The sequence below is a fragment of the Oncorhynchus tshawytscha genome, linkage group LG07 (assembly GCF_018296145.1).
Source record: "Oncorhynchus tshawytscha isolate Ot180627B linkage group LG07, Otsh_v2.0, whole genome shotgun sequence".
NCBI classification, from domain to species: Eukaryota; Metazoa; Chordata; class Actinopteri; order Salmoniformes; family Salmonidae; genus Oncorhynchus; species Oncorhynchus tshawytscha.
In genome coordinates, this window is record NC_056435.1 from 30,060,232 (window position 1) to 30,080,918 (window position 20,687).

General features: G+C 41.4%; 1 protein-coding gene across 1 annotated transcript in view; it reads left to right on the top strand.

Moving 5' to 3' along the window:
• Positions 1–20,687, top strand: part of cntn3b (contactin 3b) — a 68,768-nt gene that overhangs the window by 36,603 nt on the left and 11,478 nt on the right. Inside the window, exons 6-14 of the mRNA XM_042324280.1 lie at positions 657–860; positions 1,359–1,461; positions 10,250–10,434; positions 10,754–10,890; positions 11,400–11,529; positions 12,139–12,289; positions 12,734–12,861; positions 13,969–14,144; positions 16,361–16,478. Of these exons, the coding sequence (XP_042180214.1) occupies positions 657–860; positions 1,359–1,461; positions 10,250–10,434; positions 10,754–10,890; positions 11,400–11,529; positions 12,139–12,289; positions 12,734–12,861; positions 13,969–14,144; positions 16,361–16,478 (1,332 nt within the window). The remainder of the gene's footprint in view (positions 1–656; positions 861–1,358; positions 1,462–10,249; positions 10,435–10,753; positions 10,891–11,399; positions 11,530–12,138; positions 12,290–12,733; positions 12,862–13,968; positions 14,145–16,360; positions 16,479–20,687) is intronic.

A 20,687-nucleotide genomic window follows, 5' to 3' on the forward strand; every position in this document is an offset into this window, starting at 1 on the left:
GGGGACAGGAGATGAGCGACAGTACGCTGCATACACACCTTTGTAGTTCCGTACGCGCTCTCGCCTCCACGCCACGGTAGATAGGCTTTCGCTACGGTACCTCGCTCCTATGAATCTGTGCACTGGCTCTTTTCAAGATGACCCAGTATTGCTGTGTGGCAGCGCTCTGTGTTCTTTAGCTAGGCCTGTTGGCTGAGGAGAAGTGTGGCATGCATGAGTCAAGCCTGGAAAAAAAGCCCTGTCCCCAGTTACTCAGGGTAGAGGACAGGGCATGTGTCATGAGAGTGCCAGTGAGGCGCTGTAATCCGTTTTGTTTCGCTCTCTTTCCTTTGGACACTCTTTTTTTTGTGCACCAATAGCTGTTCTAATATATTTGCCCTGGTATCTTCTTGGAAGGAAACTGAAATAAGGAAAAGGAAATTGTGTGGAATGCCAACATGATCTGCTTACAGTGTGCTTTTCTTTTTGTTTTCTAATACAGTATTTCATCAATGGGCAATACCAACACTGTGAGCTATTTAGCATACATGCTAAATTATATTTTCTAAAGGGAATTGTTCAATGTAGACTCCTATGCCTGCAAACACATTACTGTGTTGTAATATATTAATACTACTGTACTGTATTTAACACTGTCATGTTCCTCTCCCTCCTAGAGCTGACATTTGCATGGATCTTCAATGAGTACCCATACTTTGTTCAGCAAGACAGTCGTCGATTCATCTCCCAGGAGACAGGAAGTCTGTACATTGCTAAAGTGGAGCCTTCTGATGTGGGAAACTATACCTGTGTGGTCAACAACAGCATCACTAAGGGGAAAGTCCTCAGCTCTCCTACACCACTGGTCCTGAGGAATGATGGTAAGATCCCATCCTTTAAACAGACACACTGATCAGACAGCACAACCACAAAAAACTGCCCCGCTTTAAAAAAAAAAAGCCCAGATTAAGCCCCAATGTATAAAACATTGGCAGTCTATGCAGTCTACAATAGACCATTCTATCCAGATATCCTGTAATGCTGATTGTATAAGTGGTCAAAGAGCAAGAGTAATCTTACCCCCTCAAAAGGTAAAGTCAAAGGGTGAAGCTGTTGCCCTCCTAGCAGCTTGAATATAAGATTCAGTCTGAAAAGGAGATTAATCCCTGCCTTCACCCAGGTGTGTCCTTCTTTGAACCTTTTGCAAACCTTTTCCGTTTCTCTCCATCTTACCAACCTCTCAGTGATCGCTTCTGTTCCACACACAAATACCTTTGTGTTTCTGGGCCCATGTTATTGTTGTTTTCCAGGGCGTAAAGCGAGTGTGCCATTAATCATTGATGCCAAAATTTGGTTTGTGTATTGTCTCCCTTTCATAGGAGCAATGGGTGAATATGAACCCAAAATAGAAGTTCATTTCCCTGACACTGTTCCAGCTGCGAAGGGATCCACGGTGAAACTGGAATGTTTCGCTCTGGGAAAGTAAGTTGGAGTGAATGTGCAAGTTTGTGCATATGTCAGACATATCATTGTAATCAAATCAAATCAAAGTTTATTTGTCACTTACGCCGAATACATACAATGTAGACCTGACAGTGAAATGCTTACTTACAGGTTCTAACCAATAGTGCAAAAAAAGGTATTAGGTGAACAATAGGTAAGTAAAGAAATAAAAACAACAGTAAAAAGACAGGCTATATATAGTAGCGAGGCTATAAAAGTAGTGAGGTTACATACCGGTTAGTCAGGCTGGTTGAGGTAGTATGTACATGTAGATATGGTTAAAGTGACTATGCATATATGATGAACAGAGAGTAGCAGTAGCGTAAAAGAGGGGTTGGCGGGTTGTGAGTGGGACACAATGCAGATAGCCCGGTTAGCCAATGTGCGGCAGCACTGGTTGGTTGGCCCAATTGAGGTAGTATGTACATGAATGCATAGTTAAAGTGACTATGCATATATGATAAACAGAGAATAGCAGCAGCGTAAAAAGAGGGGTTGGGGGGCACACAATGCAAATAGTCCGGGTAGCCATTTGATGACCTGTTCAGGAGTCTTATGGCTTAGGGGTAAAAACTGTTGAGAAGCATTTTTGTCCTAGACTTGTCACTCCGGTACCACTTGCAATGCGGTAGTAGAGAGAATTATGAGGTTGCTGTTTTTAGGATGCTGGAATATTAGTGATATCACCTATAGTCTTGAAGTCAAGTATCACAAACCACAACCTTATCCTGCAACCAACTCACAGTGACGTCAACAGAGCGCGACTCATGCTGAGAGCGGAACAGTAGAGAATTTGGTTTGTTGTTTTTGAAAGTTTGAAAGTTTTTGTTTACCTGTTTAGTTTGGATCCCGCGACGCAGTTAGCCTCAGTTGCTGGGACTGCTACTATCTGTCCCGGGATACTGCTAAACCCTAAAGGCTGAAGAGCTGCTGATTGGTGAAGCAGCTAGCCTAGCTTTCAAACTAGCCAGGTTTCCTTGAACGTTTGAACACAGCCCGAGACGCAGTTAGCCCTTGTGGCTGGGGCTGCATATAGTCCCGTGCTTGTGGCTGTTTAAATCCCTGCTGTTTTTGGCTGTTTCCATCGGCCCTGTGAGCTGTGCAGGCTGGAATTGCGTGGAGTACCTGTGTTAGCCTACGTTTCTACCGTCTGAAAAACCTGTTACGAGCCCAGGTGACCTACCCAGGCCAATAATGGTCAAGTTCCTAAGGTTCAATGACAAGATGGCTGTTCAGGAGAGAGCCAAGAACTTGAGAGAAACCAACATCTTCCTCAACGAGGACTTCTCTGAAGCTGTTCGCCAGAGGAAAGAACTTATCCCAGCTATGAAAGCTGCCAGAGAGCGTGGGGGCATTGCTTACATTAGCTACCATAAGCTCATTGTCCACCCTCCCAAAAGCCTGGGAGGAGTTAGAGAGCCAAGCTTCTGGATCAGTAGCTTCAGCCCGACATCACATATGCACAGGCACACATATACCAACTGACACTCACAAGCGCCTGATTGATTGACTGTTAGCTAAACAAGGTTTTATATATAATGAAAATATAAACTCAACATGTAAAGTGTTGGTTTCATGAGCTGAAATTAAAGATCCCAGAAATGTTCCATATGCACAAAAAGTGTATTTCTCTCAAATGCACAAGTTAGTTTACATCCCTGTTAATGAGCATTTACTCTTTGCCAAGGTAATCCATCCACCTGACAGGTGTGGTGTATCAAGAAGCTGATTAAACAGCATGCTCATTACACAGGTGCACCTTGTGCTGAGGACAATTAAAGGCCTCTCTAAAATGTGCAGTTTTGTTACGTCACAATAACACAGACGTCTCAAGTTTTGAGGGAGCGTGCTATTGGCATGCTGCCTGCAGGAATGTCCACATGAGCTGTTGCCAGAGAATTGAATGTTAATGTCTCTACCATTAGCCGCCTCCAACGTTGTTTTAGAGAATTTGGCAGTATATCCAACCGGCCTCACAACCACAAACCATGTCGCACCGTGTGGGAGAGAGGTTTGCTGATGGCAATTTGAATGCACAGAGATACCATGACGAGATCCTGATACCCACTGTCGTGCCATTAATCCGCCACCATCACCTCAAGTTTCAGCAAGATAATGCACAGCCCCATGTCGCAAGGATCTGTACACAATTCCTGGAAGCTGAAAATGTCCCTGTTGTTCCATGGCCTGTATACTCACCAGACATGTCACCCATTGAGCATGTTTGGGATACTCTGAATCAACATGTACAACATCATGTTCCATTTCCCGCCAATAACCAGCAACTTAGCACAGCCATTGAAGAGGAGTGGTACAACATTCCACAGGCCACAATCAACAGCCTGATCAGCTCTATGCGAATGTCACGCTTCATGAGGCAAATGGTGGTCACCCCAGATACTGAAAGGTGAGAAATCCATATCCTCATTTAAACCAGGGTACTTAGTAGCCTATAGTTTGTAAATCCAAAAATGTTCCCTTTGGTTTAGCTGTTTTTTTCCTTATCTAATTGAGGTCGGAACATGTTCAATATCCATAGCTTGTAGGGAGGCAGGGTCGCCATAGTGTAAGGACTTGTAGTGCCTTGCCATGGGGTAGACCTCATTGCCTACCCATATGGCGTACTTGTGTTCCGCTAAGCGGTCTTGAAGGTGTCTTGTTGTCCATCCAATGTAGAACACCTTGGACTGTGGACATTCCAATCTGTAGGTGACATGAGTGGTTTTGCAGTTAATGAAATGCTTGACTTGATACTCCAAGATGTGTCAACAAAATATTTTTTCTGTGCAATATTTCTGCAATGGTTGCACTGGTTGCATTTAAAAGAACCCATAGGTTTGTGGTCTAGCCAAGTTTGTTGAGAGTCAACAGGAAGATGGATGTGGACTCATTTGTCATTTAGGGTAGGACAGTAGCGTATCACTTTGGATGATTCCACAATTATTTTTGAATGATTTGTTCTCTGCTTCAGTGCTGTATTTTGTAACAAAGTACACACTCTCTGATGCATCAGGAGGCACTCCCCTTGCAACAAGTTATTTCTGTCAAGTCGCACGTCCCTTATACCTGCATCTTTCAGGACCTGAGCGCTGTAGCCCCGATTCAAGAAGCGATTATCGAATTCAGCAGATTTGACACTGTAATCTTTTTCCTGATGGCAAATTCTGACTTTGGAATTTGAATATTCTCTTTTAGCCTTTTTTTGAAAGCTGTCTGCCCTCAGAATGGTTTTCCCATCTGAAGGTTTCCTAAAGATTGATGTGTGCAAACAACCTTTGTCATTTTTACTAATGTCAAGGTCCAAAAAAATGTATGTTATCCTTGCTGTAACCCATAGTTAGTTTGATGTTAGGGTTAATGCTGTTAAGGTATTGGTGGAAGGAAATAAGTTCATCTTCTGAGCCAGACCAGAACAGGCAAGCATCATCAATATAGCGTCCCCACTGTATAATCCGGTCAAAATGAAGTCATTTCCCCATTTACCTAAGTACAAACCAGCATAGGAAAGGCTGCTAGCAAGCTCCCATGGCACATCCTTTGACTTGTTTAAGAATACGGTCCTGAAAGATAAAGATGTTATGATTAAGAGTCCATTCAGTCAGTGAGACAATGAATTATGTGGGAGGCATCTCAGTCTCAGGCCGGGTACTCAGGAAATGGTGCATAGAGGGTTTCAAGATTCTTGTGGATTTTTGGAAGAAGATAAAAAAGAAGCCATATGCTGACTGCCATGGAAAATACATTTGAACTCAGTGTCTGAAATGTAGCCATTCTCCTAAGCCTCTGTGAGGATCCCTTTCAATTCAGTTTTTAGGTCCTCTGTATGGTTCAAGGTAAGAGATTGGTAGAATTCATCATTGTCTAATTGACGGTAGGCTTCTGTCACATTTGTCTTTACTCCACACTACTATAGCGCCACCTTGCTCTGCTTTTTAAACCACAATCCATACATTTTTGGACAATGATTCAACTGCATCCCTCTCTGTCTTGGATTATGTTGCGTTTGGTTAGAGTCAATTTTACCCTTAAACGGATTCTCCACATCAAAATCCATCTTCTTGGCAAGTGTATTTAGTGTGGCATTCTGGACAATGGGACAAAAGGTGGACTTGGGCTTCAAATGTTTTTTTGAGGGCACAGAAACTGCCTGACCTGAAACACTGGTGTCTGTAGTTGGAGAGTTGTTTTGCTTATATCAGGCCTTCAGATGTAGATTCCTGTAGAATCAAAATATGTCTATCTTTGTATTTAATTCATTTGTTGAGTATATGGGGGCAAAGGACAGCCCTTAAGACAACCCTTACACAATCATCAGAAAGGGGTTCTCCAGGATTGTTGATCACAGCCTTGTTCTGGTCCTGCTCCATGTGGTTGGATAGTCTTGATTTCTTCCTCCCCTTCCGTGTTGACCTCTTCCGGGTCCTCTCCCTCTCTTGTTGGGGATCCTGTGTGGCTACTCTTCCTGGAGGAGCCAGCCTCTGAGTGTCTGGGGTGAGCCTCATCGCCACTGCTCATAAAGTTGAAATAAACAGATCTTGTGGGTTGGTTTTCTCCAGGAAAATACCTTGCCATCTCTGTAGTCTACTGCATCTCTTCTAAATGTCCTTAGCTTGTCTTGCTTCAATGTCAGAGTGAATGTGTCTATTTCCTCTTTCAAAATCTCATCACATTGTGCTTTGTTAGAATTGTCACTGTGTTCTGTAATTTTCCTTTTTACTTCTTCAACTTCTGTTTGGACTATATGTCCTTTATCGCTTCCTCTATTAGAAGTAGCATTAGGTCAAAAGAACACATGTTGAGAATAGCCTCCCATTTATCTCTAAATTCAGTCTTACCTTGTGCTCCATTAGCTGGAAACTTCATAATACGGAGGCCTCTGGGGATTAGGCCCTTTCTCCAATAGTCAGACATGCTCATAGAATTGAGGTCAAGTTTGGTGTCTTTCTCCATAATGTGTTGCAAGTCTCTGTAAGCCTTGTTCGAGTCCGTTCCAGTATTCTCTGTGGCTGTCATCTCATCTAGCAACGAGGCAGTGGTAATAATATTTTGACCCTCTTCATGGGAATAGGAAAATCTTGTAGCCTCTTGGGTAAAATCCATAGTATGAGTTGTAAAATGTCCCCAAAACACAGAAAAAATGACTGTGGAGCTGCTTCCTCTAAGCACTACACAAGTGCTGTGATTAACTTGTAGAAAAAGGAGGAAGGGAAGCGCTGCTAAGATAATAGTAGATTTTGGTAGGCAGAAGATGGGTAAATTGGTCATCAAAAAGAAAGGAGGACCAAGGCACTCTTCATATAATTAACTCAAATGATTTTATTTGTATGGAATGTTCAATGGAAATGAAGTTTTAAAATTCTGAAGCGTTCTACAGGGATGCTGGCCCATGTTGACTCCAACGTTTCCCACAGTTGTGTCAAGTTGGCTGGATGTCCTTTAGGTGGTGGAATATTCTTGATACACACAGGAAACTGTTGAGCGTGAAATACCCAGCAGCGTTGCATTTCTTGACACACTCAAACTGGTGTGCCTGGCACAACCTGCTCAAAGGCATTATTTTGTCTTGCCCATTCACCCTCTGAATGGCACACATACTTAATCCATGTCTCAATTGTCTCAAGGCTTAAAAATCCTTCTTTACCCTGTCTCCTCCTCTTCATCTACAATGACTGAAGTGGATTTAACAAGTGACATCAATAAGGGATCATAGCTTTCACCTGGATTCACCTAGTCAAACTTGTCATGGAAAGAGTTCCTAATGTGTTGTACACTCAGTGTAAATTCAGAGCCATATTCCTATAAAGCTTAGAGAGCTTAAGTCAAATGTTGAAGTTTTGTGGTTGCAAGTTCACCTGCCTCATCTAAAGCCTCTTCTTTTGGGGTGCTGCTATAAGCCACCAAGTCGTAACAGTCAGTATTTTGGATAATATGTGTGCAATGCTTGATAATGTGTGTGATGTTAAACAGAGGTCTATTTTCTGGTTGACCTGAATATTGACTGGTTAGCAACTAGCTGTCCTCTCAAGAGAAATCTTTCTGACTGTGACTAACGCCTGCAATATGACCCAGGTTATCACTCAAACAACTAGAGTGCATATCAATAGTGTTGGATCTGTGACATCCACTTGTATTGATCAGATCTTCACTCATGCTGCAGAGCTTTGCTCGAAAACAATATCCGTTCCCATAACATCGTGGCAATAAGAAGGAAAGCCTAAGTGCCAAAGGTTGAGCCTAAAGTAATTTACAAGAGATGATACAAAATGTTTTCTCATGACTCTTTTTGTTGAAGATGTATAACATGTCTGTTGGCCTGATGTGTATGAGGAAGTGAACCCAGATGCAACACTGGAAGTACGTGTGACATGATTCATGCACCTGTTAATAAATTAACTGTGAGAGCTGTTGGAACCCTCTGGATTGATGATTAATAGAAAAATATTATGGTTCAAAGAAATTATGCAAAAGAGGTAGCAAACAAGTCAAGCTGCTCAGCTGATTAGTTGACATAGTTTAAATTGAGACATTTTTGTACACTATATTACCAAACCAAGATAAATGACATAAAACACAATGGGTAAAAACTTTGGCGTACTTTATGTTATATCATCGGCAGAAAAACCAATTAATCTCCATCGTTCATTAAAGTTGATGGGTAATTTATTTATTTTTTTAAACTTTTGATATTGCCAATCATTTCAATTACTATTTCGCTAGTAAAGTGGAAAAACTTAAGTGAAATGAAAATATTGAACAGTGAACCATCATATATTTGTATAAAATATCTAATAATGAAAGAGAAGGAGTGCTGTTTTCAATTTGGTCAACTTAGTGTGGTAGAGCTGGAAAAACTATTGGTATCCATCAATAATGATAAGCCACCAGATATAGACAACCTTGATTGGAAACTATTGAGAATGGTAGTGGACTGTATTGCCACCCCTATTTGCTATATCTCTAACCAAAACCTAAAGAGGTGTGTGTACATAGACGTGGGAGGAAGCTAAAGTCATTCCACTGCCTAAAAATAGTAAAGCACCCTTGCCAGCTCTAACAGACACCCAATCAGTTTGCTGCCCACTCTTTGTAAACTAATGGAAATCATTTGTGTGACCAAATACAATGCTATTCTTCTGAGAACAAGTTAGCTACTGACTTTCAGCATGCATATACTGTAGAGAAGGGCATGCACTTGTACTGCACTGACTCCAATGACAGATGATTGTTTAAAATACATGGATTTCAGTGCAGGATGTGATTTTACGAAGAAACTGACTTGCTATGGCTTTACATCACCTGCCATGACATGGTTGGAGAGTTATGTATCCAATAGAACCCAGAGAGAGTTCTTCAATGGAAGCTTCTCTAACATCAGATATGTACAGTACGGAGTCCCTCAAGGCAGTTGCCTTGGGCTGTTACTCTTTTCTATTTTTACAAATGATTTGCCACTGGTCTTACACAAGCTAGAATGACTATGCATGCGGATGATTCCACACTCTACATGTCAGCACCCGAAGCCAGTGAGCTCACTGAAATTCCAAATAAGGATTTACAGTCCCTATCAGAATGGGTGATTAATAATAAACTGGTCTTAAATACATCTAAAACTAAAACAATTTTATTTGGTTCAAAGCGTTCTCTAAGACCTAAACCTCAACTGGAGTTGTGTACAAATGGTGTGACCATTGAGCAAGTTGAGGAAGCTGAACTCCTAGGTGTAACATTGGATGGTTAATAATCAGTTGTTAATTATCAGTTGTTGTGAAGAAAATCAACTGTACTAGTTGTTCAGGCTCTGGTCTTGTTCCATTTTGATTAATGCCTGGTAATATGGTCAAGTGCAGCAAATAAAGAACCAGCAAAGCTGCAGCTGGCTCAAAACTGAGCAGCAAAAGGGCTTTCCCTTAACTGCACACACAGAACTAACATCAACAACATGTATGCCTGTCTTTCCTGGTTGAGGGTTGACGAGAGATTAACTGCTTCTCATCTCGTTTTTATGAGAAGTATTACTGTAATGAAAATTCCAGATTTTCTGCATAATCAAATAACATTCAGCTCAGACACCCACAAGATGTGCCACCCGGGATCCAAAACAAATCCACGGCAACACACAGTATTATACAGAGCCATGATCGCGTGGAACTCCCTTCTATCTCCAATTATTGAAGAAAACAGAAAAATTACCTTTAAAAAATATATTAAACAACATCTCATGGAACGGCGGGGACTGTCAGGTGACACACAAACACACGCACACACAGACACGATCTAACACACATTTTTGTGGTATTTGTCTTTTTTAGTATGGTCTTTTTGAATTGTTTGCATATCATTGTATTTAAAATGTGTGTGACTGCTCTTGTCTGTCAGTTTATCAGTACTTTGTTACTTGTCATGTTTTGGGATTTTTGTACCCCAGGAAGAATAGCTACTGCCTCTGCAAAAGCTAATGGGGATAAACAAACAAATATCACAGATTCCCAAGGGGCTACAGAAAGCAATATCACATCGTAAGGATGTGAAAATCAAATGTCCTTTCATACATCTCCCAGGAAGGCAAAGCCGTAGAAATTTGAGACAGTGAAAAATGGATGAGAGACAGATTTGTATGGTTACAGTAATTGTAAAGGTTTTGGCAGCCTCATCCTTAGAGAATAATTGAATTCCATTACACAGTAGAAGCTTCTGTACAGTTAATCACATTTTTTCCACCTCAGACAGTCGTCGTCATTAGGGCTTTTTTTCATTCCTAATATTGCAGCCCAGTCCCAGAAATAAGTTGGAGGAGAACCAGTGGCGTCCCGTTTCCCAGTAAGGTGAAGATGAAGAACTCCAACGCAGTCCTTGAAATTCAAAATTTCCAGCAGGAAGACACTGGGACGTATGAGTGTGTGGCAGAAAATAGCAGAGGCAAAAACGCTGCACGAGGTCGTATCTCCTTCCATGGTAAGTGATCCATTTCAAATCCAGAGAGACTTATGAGTCAACGTGCTGTTGTAATAGATATCCCCATTTTTTATGGAGGCTTCCAGTCGGAATACTGGCTGTGGCCTTGGACGTCTGATAGAAAACCTGGCTGTTTGGAATGCTCAGTGAGATTAGCATAGTAATTGTGTGAAATGATGGAATATTCATTCAATGCTTATATTATTTCAGTGGTCCGTGATAACAATTCATTTTCAGTCTTGACTCAGTTGTCCTTTTAATCGTCATAATGTCTTTTGAATCCATGTCCCTGGCATTTGCATATTCCCTCTTTTCATAGCGAAGCCCCATTGGCTCCAGACAATGATCGATGGGGCCCTGTCCATTGAGGAGAATCTGTTCTGGGAGTGTAAGGCTAACGGGAAGCCCAAGCCCTCCTACAGCTGGCTGAAGAATGGAGACAACCTAATGGCAGAGGTATGTATGGAGCCCTGGCAACCACCAGCTCTGAGCATGCAGATCGTTCATCCCCCCCCCTTCACAGCACTGTGATGGATCCGATTTGAGGGACCTGTCCCACAGACACATCACATCAACATCTCCACCATAATGTGCCGTGGTTCAGGCTCTCTGAACAGCTGATGGGGTTAAAATTCAGTCTGAGTAAGACATCAGCAAAAAAAAATCAGACCTGTCTTAGTGGCTTTTCCAACTGGATGGCCATGGAAAATAAATTGCTTATTAGTGTTCTACTGGTATTGTCAACATTGCTTTTTTTTCCCTTTTCATTGAAGCTGCAGGTCAGCATTTTTTAGCCCCAATCTGAGCATACATACTGCAACAGAGGGATTTAAAATAAAAAAAGTCTTCTTCTCTCTTGCTTTCTTCGTCTCTTCATAGTGTACAAGTAATTGCATTTGCGCCTGTGGACATATTAGACTGCTCCAGCAATACGTATACAGATCTGTCTGCTTTCTCATCCACAGGGCCGGAGACAAATTGAAAACGGGGCTCTCTCCATAGCAGCATTAAACCTGTCAGACACCGGGATGTATCAGTGTGTGGCTGAAAACAAACATGGCATTATTTATTCCAGCGCTGAGCTAATGGTGTTAGGTAAGATTGCTTTCCTCTCCGCTTTTTATCTGTGTCTATCTTGCTGTGTGTTTGATCATATTCTTAAAGGTACAACTAGCATCCTGCGATTACCCTTTTCAAAAATCACTCTGCTGCCTCATTTAATGCCACTTCGGCTCCAGAAAAGAAAATCTGAATCTGATGGAGTGTCTCATTTTAGTTTCAATCATTTCATTATATTGATTTTGATGCTACAGATACGTTGCATAGTGGCATCAGAGGGCTTTCTCATGTAGATGACATATCGATTTATTTGGAGAGCTTTGATGAGTTCTATCTGACCTACTGGATGAGAAATCCAATTCTGTCTTGATATTTAATGACACTGGGGGTCTCAGATGATGGCTGACAAAACATGATGATGACAGATGAAGCCAAAAGTTTAGAGAATCTCATACTGTGTAGTGAGGACTGGGGGGGTTCATCGCTGAAGCCCTGGAGCAGTTCCTATGGAAATAATGGCTTTTATGCCAGAGGGTAGGGGAAGGAGGGAGGGAATGAGAGTCAATCTCAGCTCAGCCCATTTGATCTGGGAGTTGGTTCAAGTTGTCTTCTTTGCGTTTTTTCCACCCCCTGCATCTTCTCTAGCATCACCTCCCAGTTTCTCCAAGAATCCACTGAAGGCCCTGCTAAAAGCTCGCTCAGGCAGTGATGTGGCTTTGGAGTGCAAGCCCCAAGCCTCGCCCCGGGCAATTAGCCTGTGGAAGAAAGGCAATGAGATCGTGCAGAGAAACGAGAGGTAGTGTGGAACTCAGCATGAATTCTCACTCATTCACAAAGTGCGGTTATGTGTGATTAGAATATTGTCAGATGTGTGGATGAATAGGAGTACAGGCTAATGAGAAGACAACAAAGCCCGGTAAAGTAGTATGCAGCATCTGTGCATGATGAATGCTTAGTATATGCGAAGACTTACATTTCAGTCATTTAGTCTTTTGGATGACAAACCTGGGTGGAAGGATTGGCATTAGGACACCAATCTTCATAGGAAATTGAAAAATGCAAAGTCCATTTTCTGAAATGACAGTTGGACTTTCCTCTGGAATAGAAGGAAACGGTGTACGGTGTAAATGGTGTTGAAAGGAAGGCGATGATGCGTCCTAGCACTTGGACTGGATTTAGACACGGCACTTCTGTTCTCTACCCAAGCACAAGCTCTGAATCTCTGCTACTCATCCCCCAGGATTACTCTGCTCCCCAACGGGACACTGAAGATTGCCAATGTAACCAGGAGGGATGCGGGAAGCTACACGTGCATCGCTAAGAATCCGTTTGGAACTGCAAGCACCACTGGAAGGCTGTTTATCACAGGTGAGCTCTCATAACATATTCTCCCAATAATCCCTGAGGCATCGCCCCCAAAACTAGGGAACGTCGACGGATTTTTCACCTTGCAGGCTCGGGTATTCAAACCAGCGACTTTTCGGATACTGGCCTAACGCTCTAACCACTAGGCTCCTTGCAGCCCACACTTCAATAAGCTTCAGTGAAGCTACAAAACTGTTAGTGTTTAACCTTAACGTGACAACAGTACAACACAACGGATGAACAGGAATGACATTTACCTTTACAAGTTGGCAAAAAGAACCATCTGAAACCCATGCCCCTACTAAGCCACACCTTCTGTTTTCTGCCCCATATCTCAATTACCCAGCATTATTAACCCAGCATCAACAACCCAACCTTGCACTTTTTAAAGAAAACAACCCAGTGGCCCACTGCCTGCAACCCAGTAGTTGGGTCATCCAACAACCCAGCATTTTTTAGAGTGTACTGTCTGATATTTGTATGTACTTCTTTGTGTTGATAAATGTACTAATAATTCCAGCCTAACATCTAATGAAAGTGATTCTGACTATTTTGTCTGTACAACTTAACACAGTCACAGTTGTTATTTTCGAATTAAAGCAATTGCAATGGTGCTTAAATAGGCAATCATTTATTGTACTGCAATTAAGTAACGGTCATTACTTATGGATGTGGAGACCTAACGTGCAGATGCAGATATCTGGTACATGTGTTGTAAACGTCTGTCTCCACCTCCCTTGTTTTTCTCATTCGCTTATTTAAAGTTTTACTCCAACAGCTGATCCCTTTAATCTAATGGAATGTAATTATCCTGACCTTTCCCTTACAAGGCTCCCATAGTCCACTGCATCCAATTCTCTACAGCCAGCATTGGAAATGCATTCTGCTTGCATAATCCTACTTCAAACATTTCCCCCCAAATTGACCATGCAAATACGAAGAGTCAACCAGAAATGTTTTGAAAGTTAAGTGCTAGAACCAAGATACACGTAGCTATGATGATCCTTGTCGTAATGATAGTATGATATAGTTACACTAGAGTTGTTTGAGTGTAATGGTTCCCACCCAGAGAGTATTAAGATGCATACTAAGCTGTCATTGTCTGGACAGAGCCCACCAGAATCACCCAGCGGCCTGCTAACATGGAGATCATTGTTGGCGAAAGTATCGTGCTGCCCTGCCAGATAGCCAGCGATCCAGCCTTGGATGTGTCTTTCTCCTGGGCCTTCAACGGGCAGCTCATAGACTTCCATGGGGATGCTGACCATTTCGACAGAGTAGGAGGGGTGAGTCATCAGGAGCAGTGGACAACTGCTGTGAGGCTATTCTAGGATTGATTGTTTCACACAGTGTGTCAGACTGCAAAATAATACGCCTCATTTGGAAACTCTGTATAATCTTTGTATAATAGGTTAGCTACCTCCTAAACGCCCTACCCTCACACTGTAGGCTACTTTATTAAACGTGTATTCAAGAAGAGTACTGTTGGGATCAAATCTTAGCAGCAGTTTTAACATTGAAGCGATGCTTCAGTAGGCTGTATTTAACTTCCATTGCTTCAAGTTATGTTTACTCTTCCATTTATCTTTTCACTCCCTGTCTATCAGACAGCCCATAAGAATTGTGATCTTATTCGTAAGACAACATAAAGGTGAAGAGCTGTTTCAATGGTGGAAGAAGCCTGATAAATTAAACGTGTTTTTACTTTTCATCCCTTAAACTTCTAATTTCTCCACCCCAAGGGAGATCATTTTTTTAATCATCTCTCTTTGCGTTAATTTAATTTGCATACATATTTATGAATCTTGTGCCCTGAAATCATTTGTAGTGAGTTGGCTGGCATTAACCAAGGGCAAGCCTTCGCACCAGTAAAATGTTCATCTGAATTCCTCATGCCTTCAATTAACGATAAGAGACTGACTACTCTTTGGCGAAAATATGTGTTCCTTTTGATAGACGAGCACTGTCATTTGTTCTGCGCTCGTCTCTGCCAAATTGTTTTAGAGAATCATTTATCACTGTTTTATGGATTCATTATTCACCCAAGGTTCATTGTATGGCTATAGCTGGAAAAAAAATTAATTAATGGATCAAAGTTGAAGTTGATATCAGAGTTGAACCCCTCCCACGTCGTGGTCATGCTAAGTTCACGCCTGCGTGGATAGACAAATGGCAATTACAAATTACATTGACATGTGGACACACAAATAATGAGATACAGTTTTCACATATTCCGTATCCCCATGCCCAGGGAGATTACCAGCTCCTCTCAACAGCGTCTGATGAATTAATTAACATAATTAAACCAGATCTGCCTCATAGCTTCCTGCCTGCCAAGGCATGGAATTTAACCCCTCGCTCTCCAGTCAGGCAGCTGCTGGCTGGCATGTCAGAGGCAGACATGGCATGAGCATGGTAGCCTTTCAGAGGAGAGGAGTGCCATGCCGTCCCTCAGCCACACATAAGTGCCACTCTGCTCCGCTTTGTCTTTGCCTCCGAGAGGTGAGGATCCTCGGGGCGTTCATGCCCTATTGCAACCGAGCCTAGCTGAGCCATGGTCACTACCCAGTGAGTTGATGAAATTTGGCGTGGCTTGAGTGTGTCTAACCTGGCTAGCCCTCAGGTGAATCCTCTCCAGACAAGCACACTCTATTTTAAAAGGAGTCCTGAAGGATGACATGCTGTGTATGTGTGACACACCACTCTACTAAGTGAACATTGGCTCTGAATTTTTAGAATGTGAGTCCCACTCCCCAGATAGAGTGATGGGTACCATTGCTATGTACCTAATAGTTAACTACAGATAAAGATGATCCCATTTCACTCACTTTAAAATATGAAGACATTTAAATTTGATAGCTCTTCCACATTGACTTCTGTAGCTCCACTTAAGGCTCCATGGCAGATGGGAAGATGAACTGAAGCTATTTCATCACATCGCACTCCTCTTTAGGTTTTTCAATAGTTTATCAGCTTTAGTTTCCCCATGGCGTCAAAGAGCATACTATTTTATTTAGAACAATATTAGCTCTTAGTCTGTAAGTTGTTCTAATTTCTCATCCATCCCTGCTTATGTAATTCTTGAATAATTAGGATCATCTTGCCAATTAGCCATTGTGTGTTTGTTTTGGTGGTCCTGTGCGAGGCTGAGTAGGGGAGCATGCAGTGCCTGAAGCGTAGCCAACAGGACTGTTTGTTTAGAACACAGCTCACGTTCTTGCTGGTTTCCGTGTGTCACAAAACTCTGTGACCTGAGGGGACCACATGCAGCTCCGTACACAGAGCTTTCTCAATTTTAAAGCTACAGTCACACTTGGAAAGAAAAAGAAGATAGCAGCACCTGATATTGCTCTGATGTGATCCATGTATTTATTAATCAACCTACAGTAGGATCACACAGGCAGTTGCGCAAAAATAATTATAAAACAGTTCAGAGTGTATTTCCTTTGGATTTCATGATTTTACATCAGATTTTCTTGTGTGTTGTTGTTTTCCCTTGTAGAGCATCTCAGGAGATCTGATGATTCGTAACATCCAGTTGAATCACGGAGGAAAGTATGTCTGTGTTATCAACACCGACGTGGAGAGCTTGTCTGCTTCAGCCATCTTGGTTGTGAAAGGTAAAAGAACCAACTGTTAAGGTTGTAAAATCTGCCTCTATGGAATTCATGTTCACTCTGGCTATGAGATTCACATGTGTACAGAGACTTATTTCTCAGAAGTGATTTACATTTTAGCTTCTTCAGAAAAGTTTGAGTGTCGAAATACAATATAGATCCGGCTGTGAATGTTTGATCATAGAGCTTCCAATGTAAACTCTTGTAAGCACTTTGACAGAATTCAAATTGATTCATGCAATAAATTGGTGCTGGAATTGCAATCTAGATGACATACTTAATTTTATTAGTCTGGGTACCAGTCTGTTTAGCTTACATTCCAGTCATTGTTCTCCATGTCATGTGCTAAAAATTTGGCGCATGCCATGGAGTACAAGGAGTGGAATGTGATCTAAACAGACTGGCAACCAGACTATCATTTTATAGGCCTATATGAATAATATTGGTTAATTAAACTTGCTGCCAAGCTACCTATGGGGCGGCAGGTAGCCTAGCGGTTAAGAGCTTTTGGCCAGTAACCGAAAGGTCGCTTATGCGAATCCCCGAGCCAACTATCTGCCAATGTGCCCTTGAGCAAGGCACTTAATCCTAATCGCCCCTCTAAGTTACTCTGGATAAGAGCATCTGCTGAAAGACTAAAATGTCAAATTTAACCATAAATATATTCATAGTTTGGTGAGAACTCTGCAGACAAATATAATTATCTTACACCAATTTCTTCATGACATGACATGGTATACAAATGTGACGATGTGTGATGTTGGTGTAATGAGAACATTTGTATGACATGTTTTTGAAAGACAATATTTGGCATTGCTAAAATGTAAAAAATGGCACATAATGTGACTCTGGTACATTTGTGACAGGAGCTTCCACAGCAGTAGTTAATATCTGTTAAGCGCAGTGTATCATATCTCATCATTGTAACTTATCTCTGGTGATTTACATTGGCATGCATTGCATGCCCATAACACCCTGTAATAGCTGTCCCGGTGTTTTGGAAAGCCATTGTTTGTTACAGAGAATTGCTTTAATTGGCTCATTTACACATTGACAAAAAAACATACAAGCATCTGAATAATGAAACAGAGGAGCAAACAACAACATCTTTGGAGCATATATGTGACCAACCACTTTTAGATTTGGTAGCAAAAAAAATGTATGATGTTTTTTTACATTGGATAAAAGACACACAGCGCTAGAAAATGTTATCTCATAAACTGCAGTTAAGGAACAATGTGAAAGGAATTCTGCTTTGAAAGTGGATACACTTGTAACCACACTGTTAAGAAAATGGCTCTTGAATTGTTTTATACACCTAATAGAGAGCTCTTCTTTGTCTACACCCATTCAACATCGTTCACACCCTCTTAAACCTTAGTCCCACCCATCTCTTTAAGGATTCACATGTGAGGGCATGTGCTAAACAGAGTGAGTAGTGTAGTAAATATCCAACGTTTTCAATACTAAAAGTGGTAAAAGTAGTAGCCTACAATAAGTAAAAACTCCAGGTAAAAATACACTTTCTCTAGTCCTTGGCCTACATCCTAATCTGACTTTGGTGCAGGTCATGTTGTTCTTCACATTGCCTTCAATGGTATAAACACACCTTATCAAATCAAATGTATTTGTGACATGCACAGGATATAGAAGGTGTAAACGGTACAGTGAAATGGTCACTTGCATAGTAGCAATATCAAAAACAGGAAGTGTCCAGATTTATACAGATATTGTATAAATTTGTTATAATTATTAGATGACGCTTACCCAGACACACTTGTATAAATGAATTGTCACGTGAAAGAAATGCTATAACCACCCCCCAGCCACATCTAGCTAAATGAATGGGTCACTATTGTAGAGACATGTACACATGTTCATGTAATACAATAGATGGCCGCAGTCACCCCGACACACCTGGCTGACTTGATGGGTCATGTAATCATCTGGTGAAGTGTAGCCTTTCATTTAGACATGTAGCTAGATAGCTAGCCAGCTAAACAATGAACCCAGCATAATCCCAACTCATACTACTACAAATACAAACATTGTCATAGCTGTAGTATGAATCTGCAAGTAGCTAAAGCTAGCCAACCAGGTGCAATGTTAGCTAGCTAACATTAGGCAGTAACTTGCAATGCAAAGGGATTTCTGGTTCAAATAATATCACTACACAGATCATACACGTACTGTTAGCTAGCTACCAAGCCAGCATGCTAACGTTGGCTAGCTAGCTAACAGTACTCTTTAACTTGCAATGAAAATTACTTTCTGACAAAATTAGACACGTATAATATCTGAAAATGTAGCTAAACTCTTACCAGTGTACATGGATGAATGCTTCATGGCAAACTGGAACTTTAACTCCGTTTTGTTTGTAGCTACATCTTGTTTGGCCAGCGTTGTCAAGTCACTCCGGTTCACACTGACCATGGCGTGTGCAGAAAGTAGTCCATCACAACTTTTTCAAACTGATCTGTTGATAGCACCTGGTAAATTCAGGGCATCAATGTTGTTGAGAAAAGTAGTAAAACTTTTGTAATTCTCGATGGCTAACATAATATCTTTAAAAAAACACTGTGATAGAAAGGACTATTAACATGTACTGAGCAGCTCACGTTATAGACAGAGGCATGCTACATGGCAGACCAATCCAAACTCATCTCCCGGCATGTCCAGCCCTTCCATTATCTCAGACAATCATGGCTAGCGGGACAGTTCTCACTTTTTCCTTGGCTAATCCAACTAGGCTCGTAATTTAGCAATTGTATTCATATTTACAGATGGAATACAAGTTTGTTATTGAGGCACATTAAAGTTCACATGCAACAGAAGGCATTTCTGCCAAAAAGCGCACTTTGATAAAAATATACACTACCATTCAAATGTTTGGGGTCACAGAGAGAAATGTCCTTGTTCTCGAAATATATATTTTTTTGTCCATTAAAATAACATCAAATTGATCATAAATACAGTGTAGACATTGTTAATGATGTAAATAGACTGACGAGTTTCAGAAGAAAGTTCTATGTTTCTGGCCATTTCGAGCCTGTAATCGAATCCACAAATGCTGATGCTCCAGATACTCAACAAGTCTAAAGAAGGCCAGTTTTATTGCTTCTTTAAACAGGAAAACAGGAAAACATAATTGCAAAAGGGTTTTCATATGATCAATTAACCTTTCAAAATGATAAACCTGGATTAGTTAACACAAGGTGCCGTTGGAACACAGGAGTGATGGTTGCTGATAGTGGGCCTCTGTATGCCTACAGTGCCTTGCGAAAGTATTCGGCCCCCTTGAACTTTGCGACCTTTTGCCACATTTCAGGCTTCAAACATAAAGATATAAAACTGTATTTTTTTGTGAAGAATCAACAACAAGTGGGACACAATCATGAAGTGGAACGACATTTATTGGATATTTCAAACTTTTTTAACAAATCAAAAACTGAAAAATTGGGCGTGCAAAATTATTCAGCCCCTTTACTTTCAGTGCAGCAAACTCTCTCCAGAAGTTCAGTGAGGATCTCTGAATGATCCAATGTTGACCTAAATGACTAATGATGATAAATACAATCCACCTGTGTGTAATCAAGTCTCCGTATAAATGTACCTGCACTGTGATAGTCTCAGAGGTCCGTTAAAAGCGCAGAGAGCATCATGAAGAACAAGGAACATACCAGGCAGGTTCGAGATACTGTTGTGAAGAAGTTTAAAGCTGGATTTGGATACAAAAAGATTTCCCAAGCTTTAAACATCCCAAGGAGCACTGCGCAAGCGATAATATTGAAATGGAAGGAGTATCAGACCACTGCAAATCTACCAAGACCTGGCCGTCCCTCTAAACTTTCAGCTCATACAAGGAGAAGACTGATCAGAGATGCAGCCAAGAGGCCCATGATCACTCTGGATGAACTGCAGAGATCTACAGCTGAGGTGGGAGACTCTGTCCATAGGACAACAATCAGTCGTATATTGCACAAATCTGGCCTTGATGGAAGAGTGGCAAGAAGAAAGCCATTTCTTAAAGATATCCATAAAAAGTGTTGTTTAAAGTTTGCCACAAGCCACCTGGGAGACACACCAAACATGTGGAAGAAGGTGCTCTGGTCAGATGAAACCAAAATTGAACTTTTTGGCAACAATGCAAAACGTTATGTTTGGCGTAAAAGCAACACAGCTCATCACCCTGAACACACCATCCCCACTGTC